This window comes from Nannobrachium achirus, assembly GCF_963921795.1.
Source record: "Nannobrachium achirus genome assembly, chromosome: 15".
Classification (NCBI taxonomy): domain Eukaryota; kingdom Metazoa; phylum Chordata; class Actinopteri; order Myctophiformes; family Myctophidae; genus Nannobrachium; species Nannobrachium achirus.
The window spans coordinates 53,105,642-53,132,401 of NC_137822.1; the positions used below are offsets into that span (position 1 = coordinate 53,105,642).

The window sequence follows — 26,760 nt, forward strand, 5'->3', positions numbered from 1 at the left end:
GCTAATTTGACCCAAATGACCAATGATTCATTGCTGACCATTAGTTTGTTTGCGTCCTCTCCTCTCCTCCTCCTCTCCTCTCCTCTCCTCTCCTCTTTTCATTTATTCTAATTATATCCATATCAGATATAATAATCTGTCCCGTCATGCAGAAAATCAAATTAGAAGTGAGTCATGACACAGATATAAAGCCCTAAGGGTGTTCAAATGTATTCTATTTATTTATTATCTAGCCAGGTCGGGAGACGGAGATAATGTTTTCGCCCATGTCTGTGTGTCCGTCAGACTGACCATGTTTGCAAATTATCTCTTTGTCATTTAAATATTATAGTGACTGTGACAGTGGTGTCAAGTGAAGCTAACAGTTTATTTGACATTTATTATTTACATCACATTTTATTCCTAAAAAATGGCAAAATAGTTTTTCATGCCTGTTGACAGGCAAGGTTCATTCTATAGGCTATTTAGGTCGGTGTAGCATATATCTTATATAGACCTATATAGGCTAATAGCCTACATATATATTTTGTATAGCCTAATGTTAAAACAATATAGGCCAACAATACTGTTCATTTTACAATACTGTTCAATACTGCACCAAAGAATGTATAGTATCGGGACATGGATTAATTAATTATTTGGGCGCACCTGATTCCAATAGCTCTGTATTTATGTGATTACTATGGATTAGGCTACTATGGAGTGCATAGGATAGAGGATAGGCGAAATGGCTCAGATAGGTAGGTGAAATGACTCTCCTCCAAGGCGAAAATGCCAGGCGAAACGACCAAATGCATGTAGGCGAATATGTTATAGGCGAATATGCCTGACACCTTTTCATCATATGGGGTGCCAACTTCACAGAGGTTTGAGCTTCACATGACAGTTAGCACGCTGCAGAATATAGTCACGAGCGAGCCCACACTGTTTCGTAGGAACAGTATTTCTAGTTTTAGTTGACCTTGTACCAGTGATTTGTGCTGTCATGAAACTGTACTATTTTCTATTGCATACTTAAATAAAGTGTGTGTGTGTCTTAAAAAGAAAAAGAAAACTTCAATCAATCCAGTGGTATTTGTCACCCGGAAGTGCTTTACCCCATCCACCGTGAACCGGAAGTGTCCCCGCGGTTTTGTTTTCCGACACACAGCTTGGCAACAACAACATGCGCGCAACAACATTCTTTTTATTCTCTAATAATGCATTATCTTCACCTCCCTCTCACCACCTGATTGGGCCTGGAAACAGGGAAAATGCCTCGAATGAATAAATCAGTCATACTGGGATTACTAGTCGCTACGAGCACTGTGTTTCTACTCTTCCAGCTGTACTACTACAGACAGTACTCATACAAGGTGAGACGTTTTAAAGTAGCACGCTACGATCTCATTCATTATGAGAACTATTAGTGGTGTTGTAGTAATTTAATCGGGGGTTGACATTCATTTACATTTGCCATTCGCCAAGCCCAGGAAACAATCATTTTGATTCGTTGGAGAAAGTGAACCGAGGTGGTGCAGCAGCAATAGTAATAGGCTAGTAATAATCTATTTGTGCATACACCTCAGTCGTTTTCAACCCTTTTCATGTCAAGGTCTATTGTATATAAAGCATTTGAGCCACGGACCTCCATTTGATGAGATTCAGACTCTCAGACCCAATATTGTTAGATAGGATTTAATTCCATACTGTATTGGTGTGTTAGGAGAGATAACAAGCACACGTTGATCAAAATAACACTTCTTCTACATTCGCTAATTGTGCAGACTTCTTGTAAATTAAGTAATTCAGATGTTTAACTATGATTGAGCGTAACATGAAACCAGGTCCATTTAGTTTCATTTTACACTCTGTTAAAGATCCATAAGGGTCCATTTGGTTACCAATTCTCCATCATTTAGCTTTATGTAAACAAACAACAAGCTTATGGATTGTTGTACCTGTGCCTGGAAGGGAGAAAGGAAGTGTGTGTGTGTGTGTGTGTGTGTGTGTGTGTGTGTGTGTGTGTGTGTGTGTGTGTGTGAGAGAGAGCGCAATTTTAGTTTTTTAACCAAATCTGAAAGACTAATGGGCCCTCCAGCATTTCATACACAGTCCAGTCAGTGACTAGAATGATACATCTCATACTGTATATATTGTAGTATTAGGCTATAGAATTTGTATTATTAGTAGCAGTTCTAGGAGTAGTAGTATAATAGACAGTAGTACAACACTAATCTCTCTCCTCTCTCTCTCTCTCTCTCTCAGCCTGGTTCTCACTTCCTGGGCAGAACAGGGCACTTGTCGTCCAATGATGTGGCGTGGGTAAGTTCAGAGCTCTCTCACGTATCTCCCTTCAACAGGGGGTCCGGGACCCCTAGGGGGTCCTCAGAGTTACTACAGGGGGTCCTCCAAATCTTTGTGTGATAGAAGCTTTTTTTCTCCTTTTTTATATTAAAGGACAACTCCGCCCTAAATCACTTCTAGGCTCATTTCCTACTTATATGGATCCAAAAAGACTGTCCATGGGCATGGGGTCTATTAGGTTTCCCCCACCAGAACCCAGCAGCTCTCATAGCATAGAGTGGAACCCATAAGCCTATCGCTTTTACACTATTTGTTGTGGTCAAGAGTGTTTTTATTTTTCATGAATGTGGTACTAGTTGTCATTACAAACACATCCATGTCATCGTTGTCCCACACAAGCCATCACACTCTGCTAAACAGATGTTAGGCTTTTATGTGTTTTGCCAAGTCCCGGAAAAGATGCCCTGTGATTGGCCAGTACAGTCACTTTGATTGGCACTTGTGCCGAATGCTCACCCCAAAACATTATTTATGAGATTGTGGTGGCTTTTGTGGGACAACCAAGGCATGGATGTGTTTGTAATGACAACTAGGAACACATTCATGAAAATGAAAATCACGTTTGCAGTGATGTCATTACGTGCGCATCCCGCATCAAAAACTCATTCAAGTCACCCAGGGACTCATTCATGTCATGGTCCTGGGGTCCCGGGGACGCGCCTCCATTGGAGTCCATGTTAAAATAATTTACTTCTTCTACTTAAGTTGCTATATTAGTTTAGATAGTTTAATTCGTTTTTTAATGTATTGTGTAAGATAAACACTGCAAGATTTATTATCAGTTAAACCTGGAACAGCTAAAAACTATTTTCACTAGTGGTTCTCAAAGTGGGGTCCTGGGTCCTTGAGGTAGTTCCAGGGGGTCCCCAGATAAATGATAGTTAGGAACCAAATAGAACTTTATGGGTCTGTAACTCGGTGAACAAATGGAACCAAATGGACCTGTTCCATTTGTACTCTAGTATTTTAACATTTAATATAAATTGGGGTCCCAGTGATATAGATATAATTAAATGGGTGTCTGTAGCCTAGTGTATTTAGAAATCCTAGTTCTAAGTTCAAACATTAGCCAAATTGTAAAATAAATATAAGAAATAGGCAAACATTTTGAAAATAGCCGATCTACAAGCTCACAACGCTCGAAAACATTGTATTGAGGACTCGTAAAACTTTTCTGGGACCCATTTGAATGACCACCTGTGGGTCCCGGGACCCATTACATTGAAAACCTAGTAACATCACTGCGTTTGAACACAACAAATAGTGTAAAAGTGATAGGCTTATAGCCTCCACTCTATGCTATGACAGCTGCTGCATTGTGCTGGGGAAACTGGACAACAGGGGCATTTCTGCCTAATAGACCCCATGGACAGTCTTTCGGGATAAATATAAGTAGAAACATTAGCCTAGAAGTGATTTAGGGCAGAGTTGTCCTTTAACCACTTGAACCCTAATGTCCATATTCTGAGAACTTTAGCCAAAAATAGCAGATCTACAAGCTCACAACGCCTCGCTCTTTCACGTTGCTAGAACACAGTGAAGAAGTTCCTCAGCCTGGCGCAGCACTTCAACCTGCCAGTGTTCCTGGCGGACGTGGCCAGCCTGGCTCTGCTCTCCCAGGACGAGCTGCTGCAGCAGGAGGGCCGTCTGAGGGAGCCACACTGCAGCTTCCTGTGCACCGGACGGCCGGTCACCTCCTTCGGCCTGCTGGCCAACCTATGGAAGTACGACGTGAGTAGATTCTACTTAACACACAGCAGTGGTCCTCAACCTTTTCAGGCCGCGACCCCCAAAATAATCATATTTCAACAGGGGAGCCCCTCCTACTCTGACGAGCACTACTGTAAGAGTTGAGGCATTACATTTTGTATAATAAGGTTCTGTTGTGAGGCGTTGTGAGCATGTAGATCTGCTATTTTCACAATTTCTGCCTCCAATGTTTAATGTTTCATTTTAGAGGTATTAAAAAGTCCTTAAATTGTCACTTTATAAATGTGCAGATACCCTCTATACACTTAAACTTTATGTTGGTTTATTTACTGTAGGGAGAGAAAACGAAAGTCAGGGGTACGGAGATAGACCAAACCTTAACCGTAACCCTAACCTCAGTAAAACTAACGCTGGTGAATGCTAACCTGCCAACGCTGGTCAATGCTAATCTGGTGAAATGCTAACCTGCCAATGCTGGTGAATGTTAAACTGGTCGGACCAACGGTGCTTAACCCAGTTGCTTTTTGGAGCGGTGAAAGCGCTCCCAATAGACAGGTATGTCCGTGGGTGGCTATGTCTCTGGGTGGCTATGTCTGTAGCCTGGCAATACCTTGAGTGGCCACACAAGTTAAAGGAGGGGCGCTGTTGTGCAGGCACACATACACACACACACACACACACACACACACATGCAGCAACACTCACCCCCCCCCCCCCCCCCCACGCACACACACGCACGCACGCACGCACGCACACACACACACACACACGCGCACGCAGCAACACTCACCCCCCCCCCCCCCCCCCACACACACACACACAACATCATGACACCCCCCCCCCCCACCCACACTCACGCAGCAACACTCACCCCCCCCCCACACACACACAACAGCATGACACACACACACACCCCCCCCCCCCACCCACACTCACTACACAAACGCACACACACACACACACACACACACGCACGCACCAACACTAACCCCCCCCCCCCCCCCCCCCCCCCCCCCCCCACACACACACAACAGCATGACACATTAAAAAGCTAGCAACATCACTGCATTATAGATCTAGGACAGAGTTCATAGATTTAGAACACATAGAATCAAAAACATAGACCTGGAACTGCTCAAATTCACCGCTCCACTTCGAACCAAGGTTTGATTTTTTGATACACTCGGACTGAAAGACCTGCAAAAAACACTCTCCCACTTAGTGGAATAGGTTCTGTCCTACTAGTAAGGGAAAGTTAGCCGAGTATTAAACCAATCTGAGAACTAAATCTAAATCAATATCTTTCTTCACAAATAATGTTCATAAAGGTGTCTACTATCACCTCTGAACTTTCTCAAACACAACTCCCTTGGGGAACTTTGTGGGAGCCAATCAAAGTTGGGGGTATCGGGATGCCTGGGATTAAAGGAGATAAAATGAAAAAATGGCCAATATGAGCATATGGGGTGTGTAATTAGGGTATTTTTGGGCTGCTGAATCCATTCCAACCATTCGTTTTCAGTTAAAATGACTCCTTGGCCATGAAATAGGCCTAATTGGCTAAGGCCTAGCCAATAATGTCATTCGAGTTCACCTGTGTCCTGTTAGTCCCTATGTTTTAAACCCTGTTTGAGTGTTCCTTGTCAGATTGTATCATGTTATCCTGTGTTTCATGATGTGCGCTTACCCACCTGATGTTGAATAGTTTTCATGAATTCAAACCCTACTCAAACCATTTTTTTATTTGCCAATATTATATGTCTCGTGGACACACAAAGGTAGGTGTGGCCTATTTTATGGCCAGGGAGTTGGAATGGAATGGATTCAGCAGCCACAAAATACCCTAATTACACACCTCATACACTCATATTGGCCATTTTTTATTTTTCCCCCTTTAATCCCAGGCCCTCGGGATACCCCCAACTTTGATTGGCTCCCACAAAGTTTCCGAAGGGAGTTGTGATTGAGAAAGTTCAGAGGTGATAGTAGACACTAGCCTCGCAACAGCCAGACTGTCTGGGAGTCCTCCGTAGACAATGCATTACGCAATGACGTAGTTACTCACTTTGACTGACAGGTCTAGTCAGTAGTCATCAGCGCATCAAAACATCGTCGGGAGAACATCAAATACGTCTTTTCCAGACAGAAATTCCAAAGGTGCAAACTGTTGTTCGTTTTTAAGTTATGAGATGCCGTTGATTTCAGATAAAACTTCGCTTAATGCAGCTTTTATTTGCGATTTGTGAACTCGCATCGGACATGGGGTCCGCCATGTTTGTTGTCAAAATGCGAGAGCTGTAGCAGCCGCTCGACCAATCAGGAGCGGTGTGAGGCGGGTTCGCTCGAAATGCAGCCTTTTGATTGGAAATTGAAGAACCTATTTCTCATAAAGAGACTCGATGGGAGGGACACCAGACCGAGAAAGGAAGCACATTGGTGATGACGTAACTCTGGATGGCTTGCGAGGCTAAGTAGACACCTTTATGAACACATTTGTGAAGAAAGATATTGATTTAGATTTAGTTCACAGATTGGTTTAATACTCGGCTAACTTTCCCTTACTATAGGGATGGGACAATGATCGTTATTATTGTTTAGTGTGATGATAAAAAATAAAAAAACAAACACTCACGATAATCGTATTGCAGAGATTCTGATTCATTGTGAAAACTGTCATGCACTGGGATGAATTACCACTTAGACTTAAACCCTCTATACTTGATAAAACCTTGCCGAAAAAATAGCAGATCTACAAACTTGTAGATCTGCTATTTAATTCCTCCCAGATGGATGGTTAAGAAAAGTGCCATTTGAAAACTTCAAGCATATTTTGATTATCGCGGTAATATTGTTAATTGCAATACTTTTTTGCCACAATGGCATTCCCGTTTCCATCATATTCTGGGTCAGTTTCTCATGGCTTAATTTGAGTAGCTCCACGGTCTTGAAGAGGAAAAGAACATCTATTTCACTAACAGAGTATAATACTTTGTCATGGTTTGGTTTAGCCTTCTCTGCTAGCGCTGGCGGAGGAGAGAGGCTTCGATGTGCTGGAGGTGCGAGGCGAAGACCCGCGATTGGCCAGCATGGACGACCTCTCAGCCAACCAGATTCCACTGCACTTCCTCTTCCGCCACCGTGGCTATGTTGTCCAGGTATGCTCATCTTGCTTAGTTTATATAGGCTGAATTGTGATGGTAATTCCAGTAGATTAATCGATTTGATATTCCAACCATTATTTATTGTTATTTTATATATTATTATTAGAACCCCTGGAGCTATTAGTCCTGTTAGCTAGTATTGTCATTAGGGCTGTGACGATTATGACATTTTACGTGACGATTAATTGTCACTCAAATAATTGCGATTAACAATTTAATTGTGTCTTTGTCATTGTTAACAATTACATTTATTTTAGGACTTTTAGGCTTTGAAGTTGCACATGGCAGATATGACACATAACCTAAATATACAAAGAAATGACTGAGATGTTCGACGACTTTTATAAAAAACATTGATAGTGGAAATAGCCGTACTACAAGATTACAACGCGTTGCATGGCAACGCGCTGTGAGCTTGTGGATCGTTTATTTTCACTATTTTTGAAAATGTTTGAAAATGTATCAATATATCTTTCAACATGGATACTATTATGATGATTATGATGAAATAATTGCGATTATGTAATCATTGTGAGCTAATTGTCATTATTATAATTCATGGAATTCTAGCAGTATTGTCATCATTCTGTGCCACCAGGTGACCCTCCTGTATGAGCGGAGCGGGAACTACCTCTGGCACGGTGCGCTGCGGCTCAAGGCGTCCGCCGACCGCACGTTCGCTCCGTTCAAGATGCTGGACTATGGGCGCCACCCCGGCGCCTACGACAGGTCAGTTAGTGCTAGCCACCCAGGTTAAAAAATTAAGGCCGGGAATGCGTTATTACTTTAACCATTGTTTTATGCTTTAACTATTGAAAAACAGCAGATATACAAGCTCACATTGAGCTTGTATATCTGCTATTTTTGTGCCTGTCTTTGAATATGTTTGACCTGATTCATTCTATAGATGTCTCCTAAATCCTAAACCTATGTTTCTATATCAGTGGTTCTCAAACCTTTTCATGTGAAGGACACACAAAATCGTATTTATTTGTCCGCCGACCCCCATCTCAAAATATATGTATCAAATTCAAAGATTCAAAGATTTGCACTCATTTTCATGACTTTTTAAAACTTGAAAAATAGCAGATCTACAAGCTCTCAGTGAGCTTGTAGATCTGCAATTTTCAATAGCAAAAGTATAAAATAATTCCAGGTCTGTCATGTTTTAAAATATTATTGTATAAAGTATGTGAATAAGCAGGTGTATTATTTAGTGTTAAGAAATTGTGTGTGTGTGTGTGTGTGTGTGTGTGTGTGTGTGTGTGTGTGTGTGTGTGTGTGTGTGTGTGTGTGTGTGTGTGTGTGCGCGCGCCACTTTCAGACCGGCGCTGGTGTTGACCACATTGGACGGCCTCGATGTCCGAATTCCGCGCAACGTCTCGCGCTTTCTGTCGGAGCGGCGCAGCGCCCGCTACGTGGAATGTCGACACCGGGAGGCGCGCGACTTCTACCGGGTGAGTATAGGGTAGGCTTCATTTTACGTGAACACAGGCGAACTGTGTCAGCTGGTTACCTTTTATCATCAGGACTAACACTTAGGCCTGTCACAATTATGACGTAATCGTCTAATCGCACTTATTTGACATAATCGCAATTATTTTGTCATAATCGTCTGTCATAATCGTTTCCATGTTGTAAAATGTTCATGTGTTTTCAAGTATTTCAAAAAAATAGTGGAAATAGCAGATCTACAAGCTCACAACGCGTCGCATGTAGATCGGTTATTTCCACTATTAATGTTCTTTTTAAAGTACAAAGTTGTCACATACGTCAGTCATTTCTTTATATGTTTAGGTTATCAGTCATAACTGCCATGTGCAACTTCAAAGCCTACAAGCCAAACAGAAATGTAATTGCCAACGACAAAAACACAATTAAATCATTAATTGCAATTATTTGAGTGACAATCATTCGTCATGTAAAATGTCATAATTGTGATAGCCCTACTAATGCTACATTTCTACTCCCTTGCATTGCTGAAAATAGCCTATTTCCAAGCTCAGAACGTGTCATAGAGATGAACGCGACATGTGAGCTTGTAGATTGTCTGTTTTTGTCCAGCGACATGATCCTATGGTGAAGTATCAATCGGCCATAAACTCAAAATACTCTCAAACAGTGGCTAAAGCATTTATCCCCTGGTGTATCCCCACCACTCAGACACCACCTGCCCTCTTGTGGCGCATGCCGTGCACTACAATACATCGCATCAATGCAGAATCTCTGTTTGTTTAGTACAGGGGTCTTCAACGTTTTCAGGCCAAGGACCTCTTAGCTGAGAGAGAGATGAAGCAGGGACCCCCAGATTCCATATAGTTTCATCGTTTGACAGCACAATCATCAGTGTATTTTGGATTCATGTCAATTTGTGTTATCAGATATGTAACCACTTGAACCTTCAATACTTAATAAACTTGACCTTTCACTCTGTACTTAGTCTGCTCTTTTTTCCCCTCTACACCAAACCTCTTTGCCGAAAATAGCCGATCTACAAGCTCACAGCGCTCACAACGCCTCGCGCTGCGAGGCGTTGTGAGCGCTGCAATTTTTTCCTAAAGTTCTCAGAATATGGACATTAGGGTTCAAGTGGTTAATTTAAAAAAAGGGGAAAAACGGTTTCTATCACACAAAGATTTGGAGGACCCCCTGTAGTAACTCTGAGGACCCCCTAGGGGTCCTGGACCCCATGTTGAAGACCCCTGATTTAGTAGAAATAGGAGCGATGGTATTGAAGATCATATGTCAGGCTTTAGAGATACCCTGGCTATTCTAATTATATCTTTATTCATTGTGTATGTAGGTCTCTGCTTATTCTCTGTTCAGTCATTGTGTATGGCGCTCTATGCTAAGCTCTATGCTACCTCCATCTCTATTGGAGAGGGAGATTGCCCGTATGAAACTGATAAAACTGAGCGTATTTCGAATGCGTGAGCAAGAGCCTATGATCAGATCGCTCATAAAGTCTCAACTCAACTGTTGGGTTTTATCCATCCCTTCCTCTCCTTCCCCAGCTCTACCCAGACGATGGTGGGCAGGAAGCCATTGAGTTTCGCAGACGAGCAAAATCGCTCCTCCACCTTTCTGCCAAGACGCTGAACGATCTCTCCATTCCCTTCTGGCTGAGCAGCGGTACTTGCCTGGGTGAGTACTAGTACTGCTAAAAGTATAAACATATACCGGTAGTACACAGAGTTGCATGTACTGTATATACCAGGGGTTTTCAAAGTGGGTGACGGGGCACCCTGGGGTGCCGCGACGGCAGTCCAGGGGTGCCGCGAGATCATTTGATAATATTTGGAATTTATTTGGACACTTGAAAAAATATTTAGTATCATTTTAAACTTGAAGTACAAAGTTATTTTCAGTCAGTTCTAACCAAAATGGCTATTATCTCAATGTTTTCCTCGCAACATAATCACTAAAATATCGTCACTGTCGGGCAGAAACCTTGTATCTCCAAGTTTTAAATGTGTACGTCTTTTGGTAAAGCAAAGCCCTGCTTCATCATACACAAAACTAGTGAAAACAGCCAATCTAGATCTGCTGTTTTCACTAGTTTAGTACATTTTATACATGATAAATACAAAACGAACGGTTTTGGACATACAAGGTTTCCACCCGACAACGACGATATGCTATAAATATAAGGTGCTGGGAGTGAAAATTATAATGTAGGGGTGCCTCGGATTAAAACAATATTTATGGGGTGCCCTGGGACAAAAAGGTTTAGGAACCCCTGGTATATACAACAATTACTGATGACCCCTGATAGAGGGGAAAGGAACTGTTGGAATAACGTGTTCCTTCCACACGCTACTTCCAACCCGGGAAACTCCACCCTGTTAGGTGAAAAGAAGCAACGTGGACTCCTCATGCAGAGAAGGAAGCATGAGGTCAGTCCGCTGTCTCCCCAGGTTGGCAGAGGGAGTGTAGCGCATATTTCTTCTTCCATTGTTAGCTATTAGTGTTGATGCGTGCCGTTTGCAGCCAGTGTTACAGGCTTTAAAGAGCTCAATGTGCCTTATACGTTATATAACCCCACTAGAACACCTCTGCACTCCCAGTATGCAGGCTCTCTTGTGTAGGGGTGGGCGATATGGTGATAATTATCGCTGAGACGATACAATGTCTCCACGATATGCCTTTTCAGAGGTATCGTATTATATATATCGTGATACAATAATTGATGGAGCCTTGTAAAAAATCCTGTTTAATCTTTTATACAGAGATTCATAGCAGAATTTAATTTAAACCTGCATTTTGGTCTAAAACCAAAATTGGTTCTCAAACTTTAAAATGTCAAGGTCTCCCCTCTCCATTTGGTTTCATTTGTATACTGTTAGAGTTACATACTTGTTAAGTTCAATTTAGACCTCCCAAAAGGAACCCAGAGAGTCTTGTTTTTATCAAGTAACTTGAAGAAGAATCGTGATAAAATCGTGTATCGTGATACAGCTTGGAAAAATATTGTGATATTGTATTTTTCCATATCGCCCACCCCTACTCTTGTGTTTCCTAGAATCTCCAAGAGTGAAATGGGAGGCAGAATGCTAGTGATGCTAGCTGCTCTCTCCCTCTGCTCTGCTCTCGTCCAATCAGGGTGGCTCCGGCAGTGTGACATCATCACGTGGAGCCGGGACGTGGACCTGGGGGTGTTGGCCCGCGACTACCGACCTGAGATCATCACAGCGATGGCACGCGCCGGGCTGCCGCTCAAGCACAAGTTTGGCAAGGTGCTCACGCCGACTCTGAGCATTTGAAAGCGACTCTTATTGTAGCATTGCTTTTTATGGAAGCACTGTTCATTTCGTCGACTAAAACTACTAGTCCTTACCCGTTCAAAGATATGAGCTCCGAAATGATGTGCAGTGTGTGGGTTATGGGGTGTGCACTGTGCACACAGTATATGAGGGATGGAAAGTAACTTTCTGGTGCTTGCATGATAATATGTAGGAGCATCAATGTAAGAAATACCCGTTTCGTTTAAAGGCTACAGAGATACTGTGTTCCGATCTACATGACAACATCTGAAAGAGGGCCAGCCAACACCCCCCCCCCCCCCCCCCACACACACACACACACACACACACACACACGCACACACACACACACAGAGCTGGTTAAACATGTTGCCCCATGCTAGATGCAGAATAGACATGCCTCATGCTAGATGCAGAATAGATAGTAGTTACACCATAAAAATGCTAATATACAGCATATGATTTGTGAAAGTGACAAACGGGCTTCACAGTTATGTCAGGTGTGTTCATATGCTAATGGTGATGCGATTTCAGATCAATTGCTCCAGCCACTGAGGAGAAACACTCAGACAGACAGACACTCACTCAGCACCCGATCCACATTGAATCACTGCATTGGATGCAAAGGAATTACTTTAAAATCAGCTCATGTTATGGGGCGGAATTGTACAACTCCAGCAATTCTTGACACCGGAGTTATCGGAATTACCCCAGGATCTCCATTCAACGACAACGCTCCTCCATTCGCTGTTCTCTCGGCCACCACGCCCACCTCTTTCGGGGGCAGAGCCTCCGTGAGCGGTCCTGGAAGGAGGGGGCGAGTTGCTATGGCAACCGTGGGCTAGGTCACATGACCATTTCATATTGTGGTTTTGGCATTTATATGCATTTTGATAACATTTATAGCGTTATTTTTATCATGTATTTTTATTTTATTTTCTCACAGTGAATTCGTGTGCTTTTGTGTGCATTTATTCATGTATTCATTTATTCATTCATGTATTATTTATTTCTTGCCAAAGAAAATGACATGGCCTGATGGCCATGATCGTGTTTAATTACTAATTATTTGATGTTATTTATAATGATGTGGTTTATAAACGTTTATTCATTAATTAGAAAGCCATTATTAAAACACTCCGGTGAGAACGGAAGTTTGTCGCGCAGGCGGAAGTTGCGTCACTGTAACAGGCTTCAATGTTTACAGACGTGACCATGGATGCTGCTCCGCTCTCTTTATATAGTGTAGTGCCGTTTTATTAAGAATTAATACCCATTTGGACTAACGTTAACATTTAGCTACAATATGTGATCATATATGTAATAAAAAAGAACGCCTATTTAATCTTGCAACGTTGTACCATGCACTGGAAACTAGCTTGTTTTTCTTCTGCTGTTCATCACAGCCATTGACAATCAAAACCATGTAAGTATTTGTTCAAAATACGTTTTAATGACTATCTGACTATCCAGCGATTTCGGCTCTGTATGTACTGTAGCCTGTTACCTTTGTGTGTTTAATGTGCAGCTTTCTGCAAAGTTCTATTTTGTTCACTGGCTTGTGTAGCCTCCGTTAGCATTTTAGCTTCCGTCTATGCTAATAAGCATAGAATTGAGACATTGTTGTTTATTGATCAACATTTCCATCCCCACAATGCCTTGTTTAGACTCATGGATGTTGTAGTAGATCAGGGGTTTTCAACAGGTGGTCCATGGACCACTGGTGGTCCCTGGAAGGGTGCCAGCCAGGTGGTCCCCAGTTATATGTAGAGTTGGTAACCAAATGGACCCTTATAGATATTTAAATCTCAAGAGTTAACGTATTGTTATATATCTGCATTAATGTTGCCTGTTATCTCTCCTATGGTAGCAATATGAATACCGGTAGCATGGAGTTGTCTAATGGTATGGTAGTCCATTGGTTGAGAAACAGTGAGACAGTGAGAGGTGTACTGTATAGACATGGAATGCATATATAAAGCTCATATATCCCTCCTCCCATGGTCCCCATGTTGATTCTTAGTGAGGGTGGTGGTCCTTGGCTCATAATCAGTTGAAAACCTGTTGTATAATGACCAGCAGTGTGATGAGACGTTTTTTTGTCCATTTTGGAGTGATAAAAAAGTCTGGTTGGATGTGAATTTGACTGACCTTTTCCAGAGGCTATTTGCAATGCATACTCTGTTGTGTTGAGCCATGTGACATCACAATGCAACGTTTTTATAGTACCATATCATGTTCTATTAGTCAGCACACTTGATTATTGTTACAATTTGGGGAGTGAGATGTGTGTAATAGTGTGTAAGTCAGTTAAATGCTGCTTAAATTAGAGCTGACACCAGCCAGACCTGTTGAGCTTAAAGATGAGTTGGCATGTACAACTTAGAGCATGATAACATTTTGTTTCTAAACATATTAAGCACAGTTTGGAGCATTCTTGTCTAGATGTAGGCTAGGTCCTAACCAAATGAACCCTGCATGATGCTATTGGCAGAAATATAGCAGCCCAGCTCACAACATGATGCCACTGTTTAATCAAAACTACTTTCCAATGTTTTGTTTGCTCCTCTGATAAAGGCAATAGCTATAGATTGAGTGAATCGGTCAGTCTGGTCAGGTCAAACTAATTCATCACAGAATTCACAGTAAACCGTGTTATTTTGCCATGCATCAATCCTCCAAAATGAGATAATTGTGACGATTAGCTCCAATAGTTGCGATCTGAACTGTACTACCGTGAAGCTGTACCTTTTTCGATGCAAACTTTTAATAGAGTCTTCAATCAATCAATCAATGAGGCGGAGTGGCTAGCTTCTAGATCTGCTCATTTCAAATAGCAAAGAGGTTAAATGCTATAGGGCTAATTCTTTGGTGGAGATGTACATACATACAGCACATAACGCTGCGCGCTAATTCAAACTGTGTTCAGAGCGACCATGTGACATACTGTATAATACATGATCACTTTGGGGTGTGTCAGAGGATCTTTAAAGAAAATGTTCAATCATAAACAGTAATGAATCCTTTGTATTGCAGATGGACAGAAGATTGCCGTCAGACTGTCGCCATGATTGGTCAGAAGATCAAACTGAAGGTGGAAGACTTCAACACCTCCACTACGGCAGCTAACCCAACCCCTGGACTACCATCAAATACTCCAGGTTGAGGATCCCATCTGGTCATCAATGTCAAAAGGGCATCTGAGGAGAAGTGTACTTGTTAGAGGACTGCATGGCAGGAAAGTGGTTCTACGAGAGACAAATTGAAGAAATGGCAAATGCCTCCTGCCAGACTGTCTGCATTCAATGACATGTAGACAGGACAAAGGGTTATGCACAGTCACTCCCTGGTGACTCTGACGCGACCGCAGTTTTCACAGGGACCCTGAGCACAACGCTGGGGGCCGATGGGCAAGGAGGGTCGCCGCAGACGGGCTGTGTTGTTGGAGGCGAACGAACCTTTGCAACGGAAATAGTGTCAATAGTGTAATATGTACACGTTAGGAAGCATATTTGGAAAAGTAAACGTATATTGTGTATTTTAAGAATAGCTTTTTATGCTACTCAGCTTTCCATTTTGCAAAAATGCCTAGATGAGGAACCCGCCCCTGATATAAAATTATGAGAGGCCCTCTTCCGATTTCGTAAGAGACTCGTCGCCAAATGCACGATATTTAAAAGGTATTTGGATGATAGGATGATAACCCCTTCTTCCCACTACTAGACTAATACGGATTAATATTGTCTGTGTTATTGTTTACAACCACAATTATTCACGTGTGGCAAGATTCCACTAGCTTTTTCAGAAGTTAATTTAATGTTTCCCATTTAATGATTTACTTATGCCGTGATGCACGCAACTGTTTCCCCAGGTTTTAAGGACTTATTTTAGTTGTTTCTCATAAGCGCGCATCCGTTGCAGAGGTCCTTTCTCCTCCAACAACACAGCCCAGCCCGTCTGCCGCGACCCTCCTTGCCCATCGTTCCTGGGAAAACCGTGGTCGTCATTCTAGCACCAGTACAGACCATGCGGAGGAGGAGGCAGTGATACCTATGGATTACTCACCACATGGATATAATGTTTTTGTTGTATTCATGACCCAATAATTCAATTTTAACAGAGGGCGAGTCATTTTTGGGGTGAACGACTCCTTTATGAAGCACGGCTAGAGCCAGAGTTCATCAATATATCCGTAAACCGGACACATTTTGTCTGTGAGTACACAGACAAATGTGTCTAGATTTTCTTTTTCACCCACCATTTATAATTTTCTTATTTTGATCATAAGACCCAATTGCAATTACTGAATGTCAAGTCTCCAGGTTTTCTTCAGAAGATGTTTGACACTTATTTACTATGACACTATGGCATATTAGTGCAAGGACCACCATAACACTGAGTGTGTACAAAATGGTGAAATGGTTTTGTTGGGCGTCTATGCGAACCCAATTGGCCTGTGTTCCAGGGAGGGAAACTGGGCGGGGAGGGTGATGTTGGTCATTGCATGTACTCCAGTCCGGACCTACAGGCTTACAAAAGAGCTGGTTTGATGGGCTGAACAAATACTGTAGCATTCGATTACATAAACATATAAATGTATGAATGGGTTTCAAATGTAGCCCCACACCTGCCTGCCCTACAAAGGCAGAGTGCAGTAACTACGTTTTCGGACACACTGACTTATTTGTGTCGCCCAAAGGTCAAATTAGCCTTCATGATATTTGGGGGATGAGCAATTAGCTCAAGAACTTAAATGCCTTTATCTCTTTTGGTGAAATTCAGGAACGTAGTTACTGCACTCTGCCTTTGTAGGGAGACCAGCCATGTTGAGAACCGACATGCGTTTCACAAATTGAAACACCTCTGTAGGTCGTCAACAACTATGTTTGAAAGCCATGAATAAGTTACAACAGTCGAAATGGGTCAAAACAATTGTATATGGCATCTAATGGTTACAACTTGTAAGTGTTTTTGTTTTACCTTAATCCCAGCATACTAGTCTTTGCTGAATTGCTGTACAGTTGCAATGCACATAGCATCTTTTCAAGAAGCATTTGTATGAATGTTATGAGACAGTTAATACTGTATGTGTGTTACTACTCATTTTGGGTTATTGCAATAAACCAAATACCTGTTACCTCTTCTCCTTAATCCTTATTTCCACTTCTTTTATCAATGCTTAACAATGTCCGTTGTTAACTGAAAACATAAAGAAGCTTTAAGCATTATACATTTCAATGCAATATTTTACAGCTGATGAAATTGACTGACTGTTGCTTAGAGGTTCTTTTTAAAGATGCAGTGCTGTACATTTTCCATGTCAATGTCATAAAAGTAGACTACACTGTTGGCACTGGATTTCATCAATAAAATGTTGTCATAAATGTGCCATTTGTAGAATTCCCATGTAGATGCCATGTAATATATAGGTGTACAGTATGTGTAAGTGTAATAGTGTAATAGATGTAATGGTGTATAGTGTAACAGTGTAATAGTGTGTTATGACCCCCCTCTAGGCCAGTGGTTCTCAACCTGTGGGTCAGGACCCCCTGGGGGTCCCCACATTATTTTAGGGGGTCCCCAAATGATTAACTTAATGTGCAACATTGTTTTCTCACTCAACAGTAAACAAACCAACATAAAGATGATGTGAATCGACGGTATCTGTACATTTCTAAAGTGACAATTTAAGGACTTTTTAATTCCTCTAGAATGACAAATTAAACATTGGCCAAATTGTCAAACATTAGAGGCAGAAATTGTGAAAATAGCTGATCTACATGCTCACAAGGCCTTGCGTTGTGAGGCGGTGTGAGCATGTAGATCGGCTATTTTCACAATAGAACCATTTCATACAAAATGTAATGCCTCAACTCCTAGTGCTCGTCAGGGTGTGTGTGTGAGAGTGTGTGTGTGGGGGTGGGGTAGTGTAATAGATGTAATGGTGTAAATGGGTGTATAGTGTAACAGTGTAATAGTGTGTCATGACCCCCCTCTAGGCCACTAAGGGTGAGCTTCAAAAGTGGCATTTGAGATGTGTCATTTCCACTGTTCCACTGTGGTTAGAAATGTTATGTGCGACTAGGAATACTGTACATGTGTCTCTTTGTCTCTGAAAACCACTGGTTTTGTCAATAGGGTGATAACCTCTATAACACCTCTATAACACCACCCTACACCTATACACCTATAACACCTATAGACTGTACACCAAGACAATCCATTGTAAACAACTTAATACTTATTTGGCATACTTTATAGCTCAAGATTATATTTGTTTTAGTTGACACATCTACTACCTCACTGACCTACAGTACACAATCCAGTGACGTTGAGAACAAGCCATTGCACTTTCTTGGTTTTAAATCCTTTTAGTTGAACTTGTATAACTGAACTGTACTGTTTTGTGATTATGCCCAAGTGTGTGATTGATTATCCAAAACTATGGCCCAAATAACTCCACAGGCATTATGGAGGAGCAGACAAGCGGGAAAAGGAACAAGTGATCCCAGACGTCAAAAGGCCCCAAACAGGAGAGACGCTCTGCAGTAGAGTTCCCCACACACAGATGTGCACAGCACACACATACCACACTGGTCAATTGAATTCCTGGACACACTGTCTAGGATTGAGACATCAGGACAGCGACTAGGGCCATATTTAAACACAGCAGTGACAGTTAGCTGTCACACAGAGAGCTCCACTTTCAAATATGACCTGTGACCTATGGCCTTGAGATCTCGATCCTCAAGCACTCCTCAAAATGGGACACATATTCATTTGGTGTGTAATAGTAATAGGATGTGTATTAGGCTTGTTTTCATCAACCTATCTCTCTATCTCTTTTCGGTCTAGGAGTCCTCAACAAGTACTATAGCATAGTATTACATTAAACATTACATATTAACATTTCTAATCACAGTGAAACAGTGGAAATGACATGTTGTGGCACATCTCAAATGCCACTTGAAGCTCACCCTTAGTGGCCTAGAGCAGTGGTTCTCAACCTTTTCAGGCCGTGACCCCCCAAATAATTATATTTTAACTGGGGACCCCCCGGGGACCCCCCCACCCCCACACACACACTCACACACACATCCTGACGAGCACTAGGAGTTGAGGCATTACATTTTGTATGAAATGGTTCTATTGTGAAAATAGCCGATCTACATGCTCACACCTTCTCACAACGCAAGGCCTTGTGAGCATGTAGATCAGCTATTTTCACAATTTCTGCCTCTAATGTTTGACAATTTGGCCAATGTTTAATTTGTCATTCTAGAGGAATTAAAAAGTCCTTAAATTGTCACTTTAGAAATGTACAGATACCGTCGATTCACATCATCTTTATGTTGGTTTGTTTACTGTTGAGTGAGAAAACAATGTTGCACATTAAGTTAATCATTTGGGGACCCCCCAAAATAATGTGGGGACCCCCAGGGGGTCCTGACCCACAGGTTGAGAACCACTGGCCTAGAGGGGGGTCATAACACACTATTACACTGTTACACTATACACCATTACATCTATTACACTATTACACTTACACATACTGTACACCTATATATTACATGGCATCGACATGGGAATTCTACAAATGGCACATTTATGACAACATTTTATTGATGAAATCCAGTGCCAACAGTGTAGTCTACTTTTATGACATTGACATGGAAAATGTACAGCACTGCATCTTTAAAAAGAACCTCTAAGCAACAGTCAGTCAATTTCATCAGCTGTAAAATATTGCATTGAAATGTATAATGCTTAAAGCTTCTTTATGTTTTCAGTTAACAACGGACATTGTTAAGCATTGATAAAAGAAGTGGAAATAAGGATTAAGGAGAAGAGGTAACAGGTATTTGGTTTATTGCAATAACCCAAAATGAGTAGTAACACACATACAGTATTAACTGTCTCATAACATTCATACAAATGCTTCTTGAAAAGATGCTATGTGCATTGCAACTGTACAGCAATTCAGCAAAGACTAGTATGCTGGGATTAAGGTAAAACAAAAACACTTACAAGTTGTAACCATTAGATGCCATATACAATTGTTTTGACCCATTTCGACTGTTGTAACTTATTCATGGCTTTCAAACATAGTTGTTGACGACCTACAGAGGTGTTTCAATTTGTGAAACGCATGTCGGTTCTCAACATGGCTGGTCTCCCTACAAAGGCAGAGTGCAGTAACTACGTTCCTGAATTTCACCAAAAGAGATAAAGGCATTTAAGTTCTTGAGCTAATTGCTCATCCCCCAAATATCATGAAGGCTAATTTGACCTTTGGGCGACACAAATAAGTCAGTGTGTCCGAAAACGTAGTTACTGCACTCTGCCTTTGTAGGGCAGGCAGGTGTGGGGCTACATTTGAAACCCATTCATACATTTATATGTTTATGTAATCGAATGCTACAGTATTTGTTCAGCCCATCAAACCAGCTCTTTTGTAAGCCTGTAGGTCCGGACTGGAGTACATGCAATGACCAACATCACCCTCCCCGCCCAGTTTCCCTCCCTGGAACACAGGCCAATTGGGTTCGCATAGACGCCCAACAAAACCATTTCACCATTTTGTACACACTCAGTGTTATGGTGGTCCTTGCACTAATATGCCATAGTGTCATAGTAAATAAGTGTCAAACATCTTCTGAAGAAAACCTGGAGACTTGACATTCAGTAATTGCAATTGGGTCTTATGATCAAAATAAGAAAATTATAAATGGTGGGTGAAAAAGAAAATCTAGACACATTTGTCTGTGTACTCACAGACAAAATGTGTCCGGTTTACGGATATATTGATGAACTCTGGCTCTAGCCGTGCTTCATAAAGGAGTCGTTCACCCCAAAAATGACTCGCCCTCTGTTAAAATTGAATTATTGGGTCATGAATACAACAAAAACATTATATCCATGTGGTGAGTAATCCATAGGTATCACTGCCTCCTCCTCCGCATGGTCTGTACTGGTGCTAGAATGACGACCACGGTTTTCCCAGGAACGATGGGCAAGGAGGGTCGCGGCAGACGGGCTGGGCTGTGTTGTTGGAGGAGAAAGGACCTCTGCAACGGATGCGCGCTTATGAGAAACAACTAAAAAAGTCCTTAAAACCTGGGGAAACAGTTGCGTGCATCACGGCATAAGTAAATCATTAAATGGGAAACATTAAATTAACTTCTGAAAAAGCTAGTGGAATCTTGCCACACGTGAATAATTGTGGTTGTAAACAATAACACAGACAATATTAATCCGTATTAGTCTAGTAGTGGGAAGAAGGGGTTATCATCCTATCATCCAAATACCTTTTAAATATCGTGCATTTGGCGACGAGTCTCTTACGAAATCGGAAGAGGGCCTCTCATAATTTTATATCAGGGGCGGGTTCCTCATCTAGGCATTTTTGCAAAATGGAAAGCTGAGTAGCATAAAAAGCTATTCTTAAAATACACAATATACGTTTACTTTTCCAAATATGCTTCCTAACGTGTACATATTACACTATTGACACTATTTCCGTTGCAAAGGTTCGTTCGCCTCCAACAACACAGCCCGTCTGCGGCGACCCTCCTTGCCCATCGGCCCCCAGCGTTGTGCTCAGGGTCCCTGTGAAAACTGCGGTCGCGTCAGAGTCACCAGGGAGTGACTGTGCATAACCCTTTGTCCTGTCTACATGTCATTGAATGCAGACAGTCTGGCAGGAGGCATTTGCCATTTCTTCAATTTGTCTCTCGTAGAACCACTTTCCTGCCATGCAGTCCTCTAACAAGTACACTTCTCCTCAGATGCCCTTTTGACATTGATGACCAGATGGGATCCTCAACCTGGAGTATTTGATGGTAGTCCAGGGGTTGGGTTAGCTGCCGTAGTGGAGGTGTTGAAGTCTTCCACCTTCAGTTTGATCTTCTGACCAATCATGGCGACAGTCTGACGGCAATCTTCTGTCCATCTGCAATACAAAGGATTCATTACTGTTTATGATTGAACATTTTCTTTAAAGATCCTCTGACACACCCCAAAGTGATCATGTATTATACAGTATGTCACATGGTCGCTCTGAACACAGTTTGAATTAGCGCGCAGCGTTATGTGCTGTATGTATGTACATCTCCACCAAAGAATTAGCCCTATAGCATTTAACCTCTTTGCTATTTGAAATGAGCAGATCTAGAAGCTAGCCACTCCGCCTCATTGATTGATTGATTGAAGACTCTATTAAAAGTTTGCATCGAAAAAGGTACAGCTTCACGGTAGTACAGTTCAGATCGCAACTATTGGAGCTAATCGTCACAATTATCTCATTTTGGAGGATTGATGCATGGCAAAATAACACGGTTTACTGTGAATTCTGTGATGAATTAGTTTGACCTGACCAGGCTGACCGATTCACTCAATCTATAGCTATTGCCTTTATCAGAGGAGCAAACAAAACATTGGAAAGTAGTTTTGATTAAACAGTGGCATCATGTTGTGAGCTGGGCTGCTATATTTCTGCCAATAGCATCATGCAGGGTTCATTTGGTTAGGACCTAGCCTACATCTAGACAAGAATGCTCCAAACTGTGCTTAATATGTTTAGAAACAAAATGTTATCATGCTCTAAGTTGTACATGCCAACTCATCTTTAAGCTCAACAGGTCTGGCTGGTGTCAGCTCTAATTTAAGCAGCATTTAACTGACTTACACACTATTACACACATCTCACTCCCCAAATTGTAACAATAATCAAGTGTGCTGACTAATAGAACATGATATGGTACTATAAAAACGTTGCATTGTGATGTCACATGGCTCAACACAACAGAGTATGCATTGCAAATAGCCTCTGGAAAAGGTCAGTCAAATTCACATCCAACCAGACTTTTTTATCACTCCAAAATGGACAAAAAAACGTCTCATCACACTGCTGGTCATTATACAACAGGTTTTCAACTGATTATGAGCCAAGGACCACCACCCTCACTAAGAATCAACATGGGGACCATGGGAGGAGGGATATATGAGCTTTATATATGCATTCCATGTCTATACAGTACACCTCTCACTGTCTCACTGTTTCTCAACCAATGGACTACCATACCATTAGACAACTCCATGCTACCGGTATTCATATTGCTACCATAGGAGAGATAACAGGCAACATTAATGCAGATATATAACAATACGTTAACTCTTGAGATTTAAATATCTATAAGGGTCCATTTGGTTACCAACTCTACATATAACTGGGGACCACCTGGCTGGCACCCTTCCAGGGACCACCAGTGGTCCATGGACCACCTGTTGAAAACCCCTGATCTACTACAACATCCATGAGTCTAAACAAGGCATTGTGGGGATGGAAATGTTGATCAATAAACAACAATGTCTCAATTCTATGCTTATTAGCATAGACGGAAGCTAACATGCTAACGGAGGCTACACAAGCCAGTGAACAAAATAGAACTTTGCAGAAAGCTGCACATTAAACACACAAAGGTAACAGGCTACAGTACATAGAGCCGAAATCGCTGGATAGTCAGATAGTCATTAAAACGTATTTTGAACAAATACTTACATGGTTTTGATTGTCAATGGCTGTGATGAACAGCAGAAGAAAAACAAGCTAGTTTCCAGTGCATGGTACAACGTTGCAAGATTAAATAGGCGTTCTTTTTTATTACATATATGATCACATATTGTAGCTAAATGTTAACGTTAGTCCAAATGGGTATTAATTCTTAATAAAACGGCACTACACTATATAAAGAGAGCGGAGCAGCATCCATGGTCACGTCTGTAAACATTGAAGCCTGTTACAGTGACGCAACTTCCGCCTGCGCGACAAACTTCCGTTCTCACCGGAGTGTTTTAATAATGGCTTTCTAATTAATGAATAAACGTTTATAAACCACATCATTATAAATAACATCAAATAATTAGTAATTAAACACGATCATGGCCATCAGGCCATGTCATTTTCTTTGGCAAGAAATAAATAATACATGAATGAATAAATGAATACATGAATAAATGCACACAAAAGCACACGAATTCACTGTGAGAAAATAAAATAAAAATACATGATAAAAATAACGCTATAAATGTTATCAAAATGCATATAAATGCCAAAACCACAATATGAAATGGTCATGTGACCTAGCCCACGGTTGCCATAGCAACTCGCCCCCTCCTTCCAGGACCGCTCACGGAGGCTCTGCCCCCGAAAGAGGTGGGCGTGGTGGCCGAGAGAACAGCGAATGGAGGAGCGTTGTCGTTGAATGGAGATCCTGGGGTAATTCCGATAACTCCGGTGTCAAGAATTGCTGGAGTTGTACAATTCCGCCCCATAACATGAGCTGATTTTAAAGTAATTCCTTTGCATCCAATGCAGTGATTCAATGTGGATCGGGTGCACCCAGACAGACATTCGCAAAATTATAGTATAGATGACGAAAAATGTTTGTTGACTGCATTTTTCTCTCTGACGAAAACTAAATAAATACTAAGCTGTGATGACTAAAACTTAGACTAAATATATTGACAATTTCGTCAACAAAATAAAAACTAGACTAAAATGTTAGGGAGGGACTTATGTTTGGTTTGCTCTTAGGTGTTGCCTAATGAAAATAGCCAATCTACAAGCTCACAACGCGTCGCAGCAGCACGCAACCAAGTGTAAAATCAGTCATTACGATGCCATCAAGGCCTGCCAAAATACATTTTAGTTGACTAAATCAACAGTAGATTTAGTCGCCTAAAAACATATGATATTTAGTCGACTAAAATTAGACTAACACTAAAACTTTTCAGGTGACTAAATTATGACTAAAATTAAATGACATTTTATTCAAAAGACTATGACTAAAACTAAATCAAAATTTGCTGTCAAAAACAACATTGTATGGAAGATTTAAAATCCCTCTCTCTCTCTCCATCAGGTAGAGGACAGTCTAGAGTTGTCCTTCCAGGGACAGGAGGTCAAGTTGGATATATTCTTCTACTACGAGGACGGTGATGTCATCTGGAACGGAGGAACTCAGGCTCGAACCGGCAGGAAGTTCAAGTAATAACACTAATACTGTAATAATAATATAGGCCCCACGCCTTGGGGAGTTGTTTGTCACAGCACATTTGCACATACGTGAAATTTAGAGAATGTTAGAGAGGCAGGGGCTAAAATTTAAAAAATAGCAGAAATAGCAGACCTCCAAGCTCACGTTTCCCTCTGAGCTTTGACGTTGGCTATTTTCGGTGAGCGATACCACACTGAACTAAACATAATCATGTCAATACTGGCGATGTGGCGTAACGGCATGGATTTCTACATAGAGAGGGCAATTCTTTCAACATAAGATGCTGCATTCAAGTTCAGGAGAGTTTGGACAAGGCGATTCTCTTGAATGCTGCCTTCAGGTATGGCATGGAAAGAGAGCATTTTGCATTTCTTTCACCATAGTAAAAACTGCATTCATGGTCTGGAGAGGGCACTTTTTACAGACGGATAAAAGGGCTGGGGCTCAAGCCCCCTTTGATGTATATGTGTCCACGTGCCTGCCTACTACTAATACGGGTACTGTCCCTCTTTCATTCTTTCTTTCTCTAATTCTCTTCTTCTTTCTTTTCTTCTTTCTCTCTCTGTCTTCACAGGTACGTCTTCCCTCGCTTCTTGCTGTGCTGGACAGAGCTCCTGGAGCTGCGGGTTCGAGTGCCGTGTGAGGCGCACACCGTCATGGAGGCCAACTACGGCCCCGGGTGGCAGTCGCCCGTGCACACGTGGGACTGGAAGACGTCTCCCAGCAACGTGCGCGACAACGGGCGCTGGCCGCCCGCCGAATGGGCCGAGGTTGTCCAGGTGTACTGAACGTTCCCGCCACTAACAGTCACTATTGATTTGAAACGGGAACTGGGACATATTAAGGTTGTTAACATCCCATGGTAACAATGATAATATTCCCATCAGTTTTAATGGGGAAGGAAACCTTTGATGCCTATCGTCTCTTTGTCGTATTGGCGAGGGAGGAGGGACACTTAAACACCGGATGCCAACTAAAGAAAGGAAGTGTGTGTTTGAGGTTGGTATAAAATGGGTCAATAAGGGTTCTAAGATTGAAGATTTTTGTTTTATTTTATTGTTTATTGCAAATAATTATGGGGTTGTACCTTCAAATCCCAACACCCGAGTGGTCCTATTGACATGCAACACATCGTCGTTGTCGGTTGGAAACCTTGTATGTCCAAAACCGTTCATTTTGTATTTATGATTTTAAAAATGATTTAAACGATGAAAATAGACGATCTACAAGCACACGTTGTCTTGCACAGCGAGGTGTTGTGTGCTTGTAGATCGTCTATTCTCACTAGTTTTGTGGGACAGACTTGTATGGTGAAGCAGGACTTTACTTTACGAAAAAACATACACATTTGAAACTTGGAGATACGAGGTTTCTGCCTGACAGTGACAAGATCCAAGTACCTTACTGTCATCTACTGACATTCTGGAACTGGTAAACGGAAGAATCAGTATTTTCCATCATTATTTTCCTCTAAACTTCAACCTGTCCATCCAGTCAGGAGCGACGTTAACATTAGCACTGATTTGACTGGAGGGAGGCTACTACAGTTAGTAATGGTCTTGACTGTATATACAATAAATAGTGCAATATTTCTTTAATAATAGTGATGCTATAATTTATTTCTATTTAATTTTCTTTGTTTGCATTTTTTGTACATAAGCATGTTAGCATTTTAGCTGCTGTTAATGATGTGGTTTTGTAATAAAATGATGCATTGAAAAC

The 26,760-nt window shown here is 41.6% G+C and overlaps 1 protein-coding gene across 1 annotated transcript; it reads left to right on the plus strand.

The window, feature by feature from the left end:
• Window positions 1-1,155: 1,155 nt before the first annotated feature.
• On the plus strand, window positions 1,156-26,196 carry fktn (fukutin). Its single transcript, XM_080743785.1, has 10 exons — window positions 1,156-1,355; window positions 2,248-2,304; window positions 3,877-4,077; window positions 7,065-7,211; window positions 7,816-7,946; window positions 8,542-8,674; window positions 10,232-10,361; window positions 11,820-11,953; window positions 24,904-25,028; window positions 25,613-26,196. Exons 1-10 carry the CDS (start codon window positions 1,254-1,256, stop codon window positions 25,824-25,826), a joined length of 1,374 nt encoding a protein of 457 aa, XP_080599911.1. The 5' UTR covers window positions 1,156-1,253; the 3' UTR covers window positions 25,827-26,196.
• Window positions 26,197-26,760: the final 564 nt, after the last annotated feature.

What these genes read in the sequence shown, in the direction of transcription:
- fktn (XM_080743785.1), top strand. Translation starts at nt 1,254, where the DNA reads ATGCCTCGAATGAATAAATCAGTCATACTGGGATTACTAGTCGCTACG. An exon ending in CACCCCGGCGCCTACGACAG is followed by an intron (nt 7,947 to 8,541) that starts GTCAGTTAGTGC and finishes CGCCACTTTCAG; the next exon opens with ACCGGCGCTGGTGTTGACCA. An exon ending in GAGCAGCGGTACTTGCCTGG is followed by an intron (nt 10,362 to 11,819) that starts GTGAGTACTAGT and finishes TCGTCCAATCAG; the next exon opens with GGTGGCTCCGGCAGTGTGAC.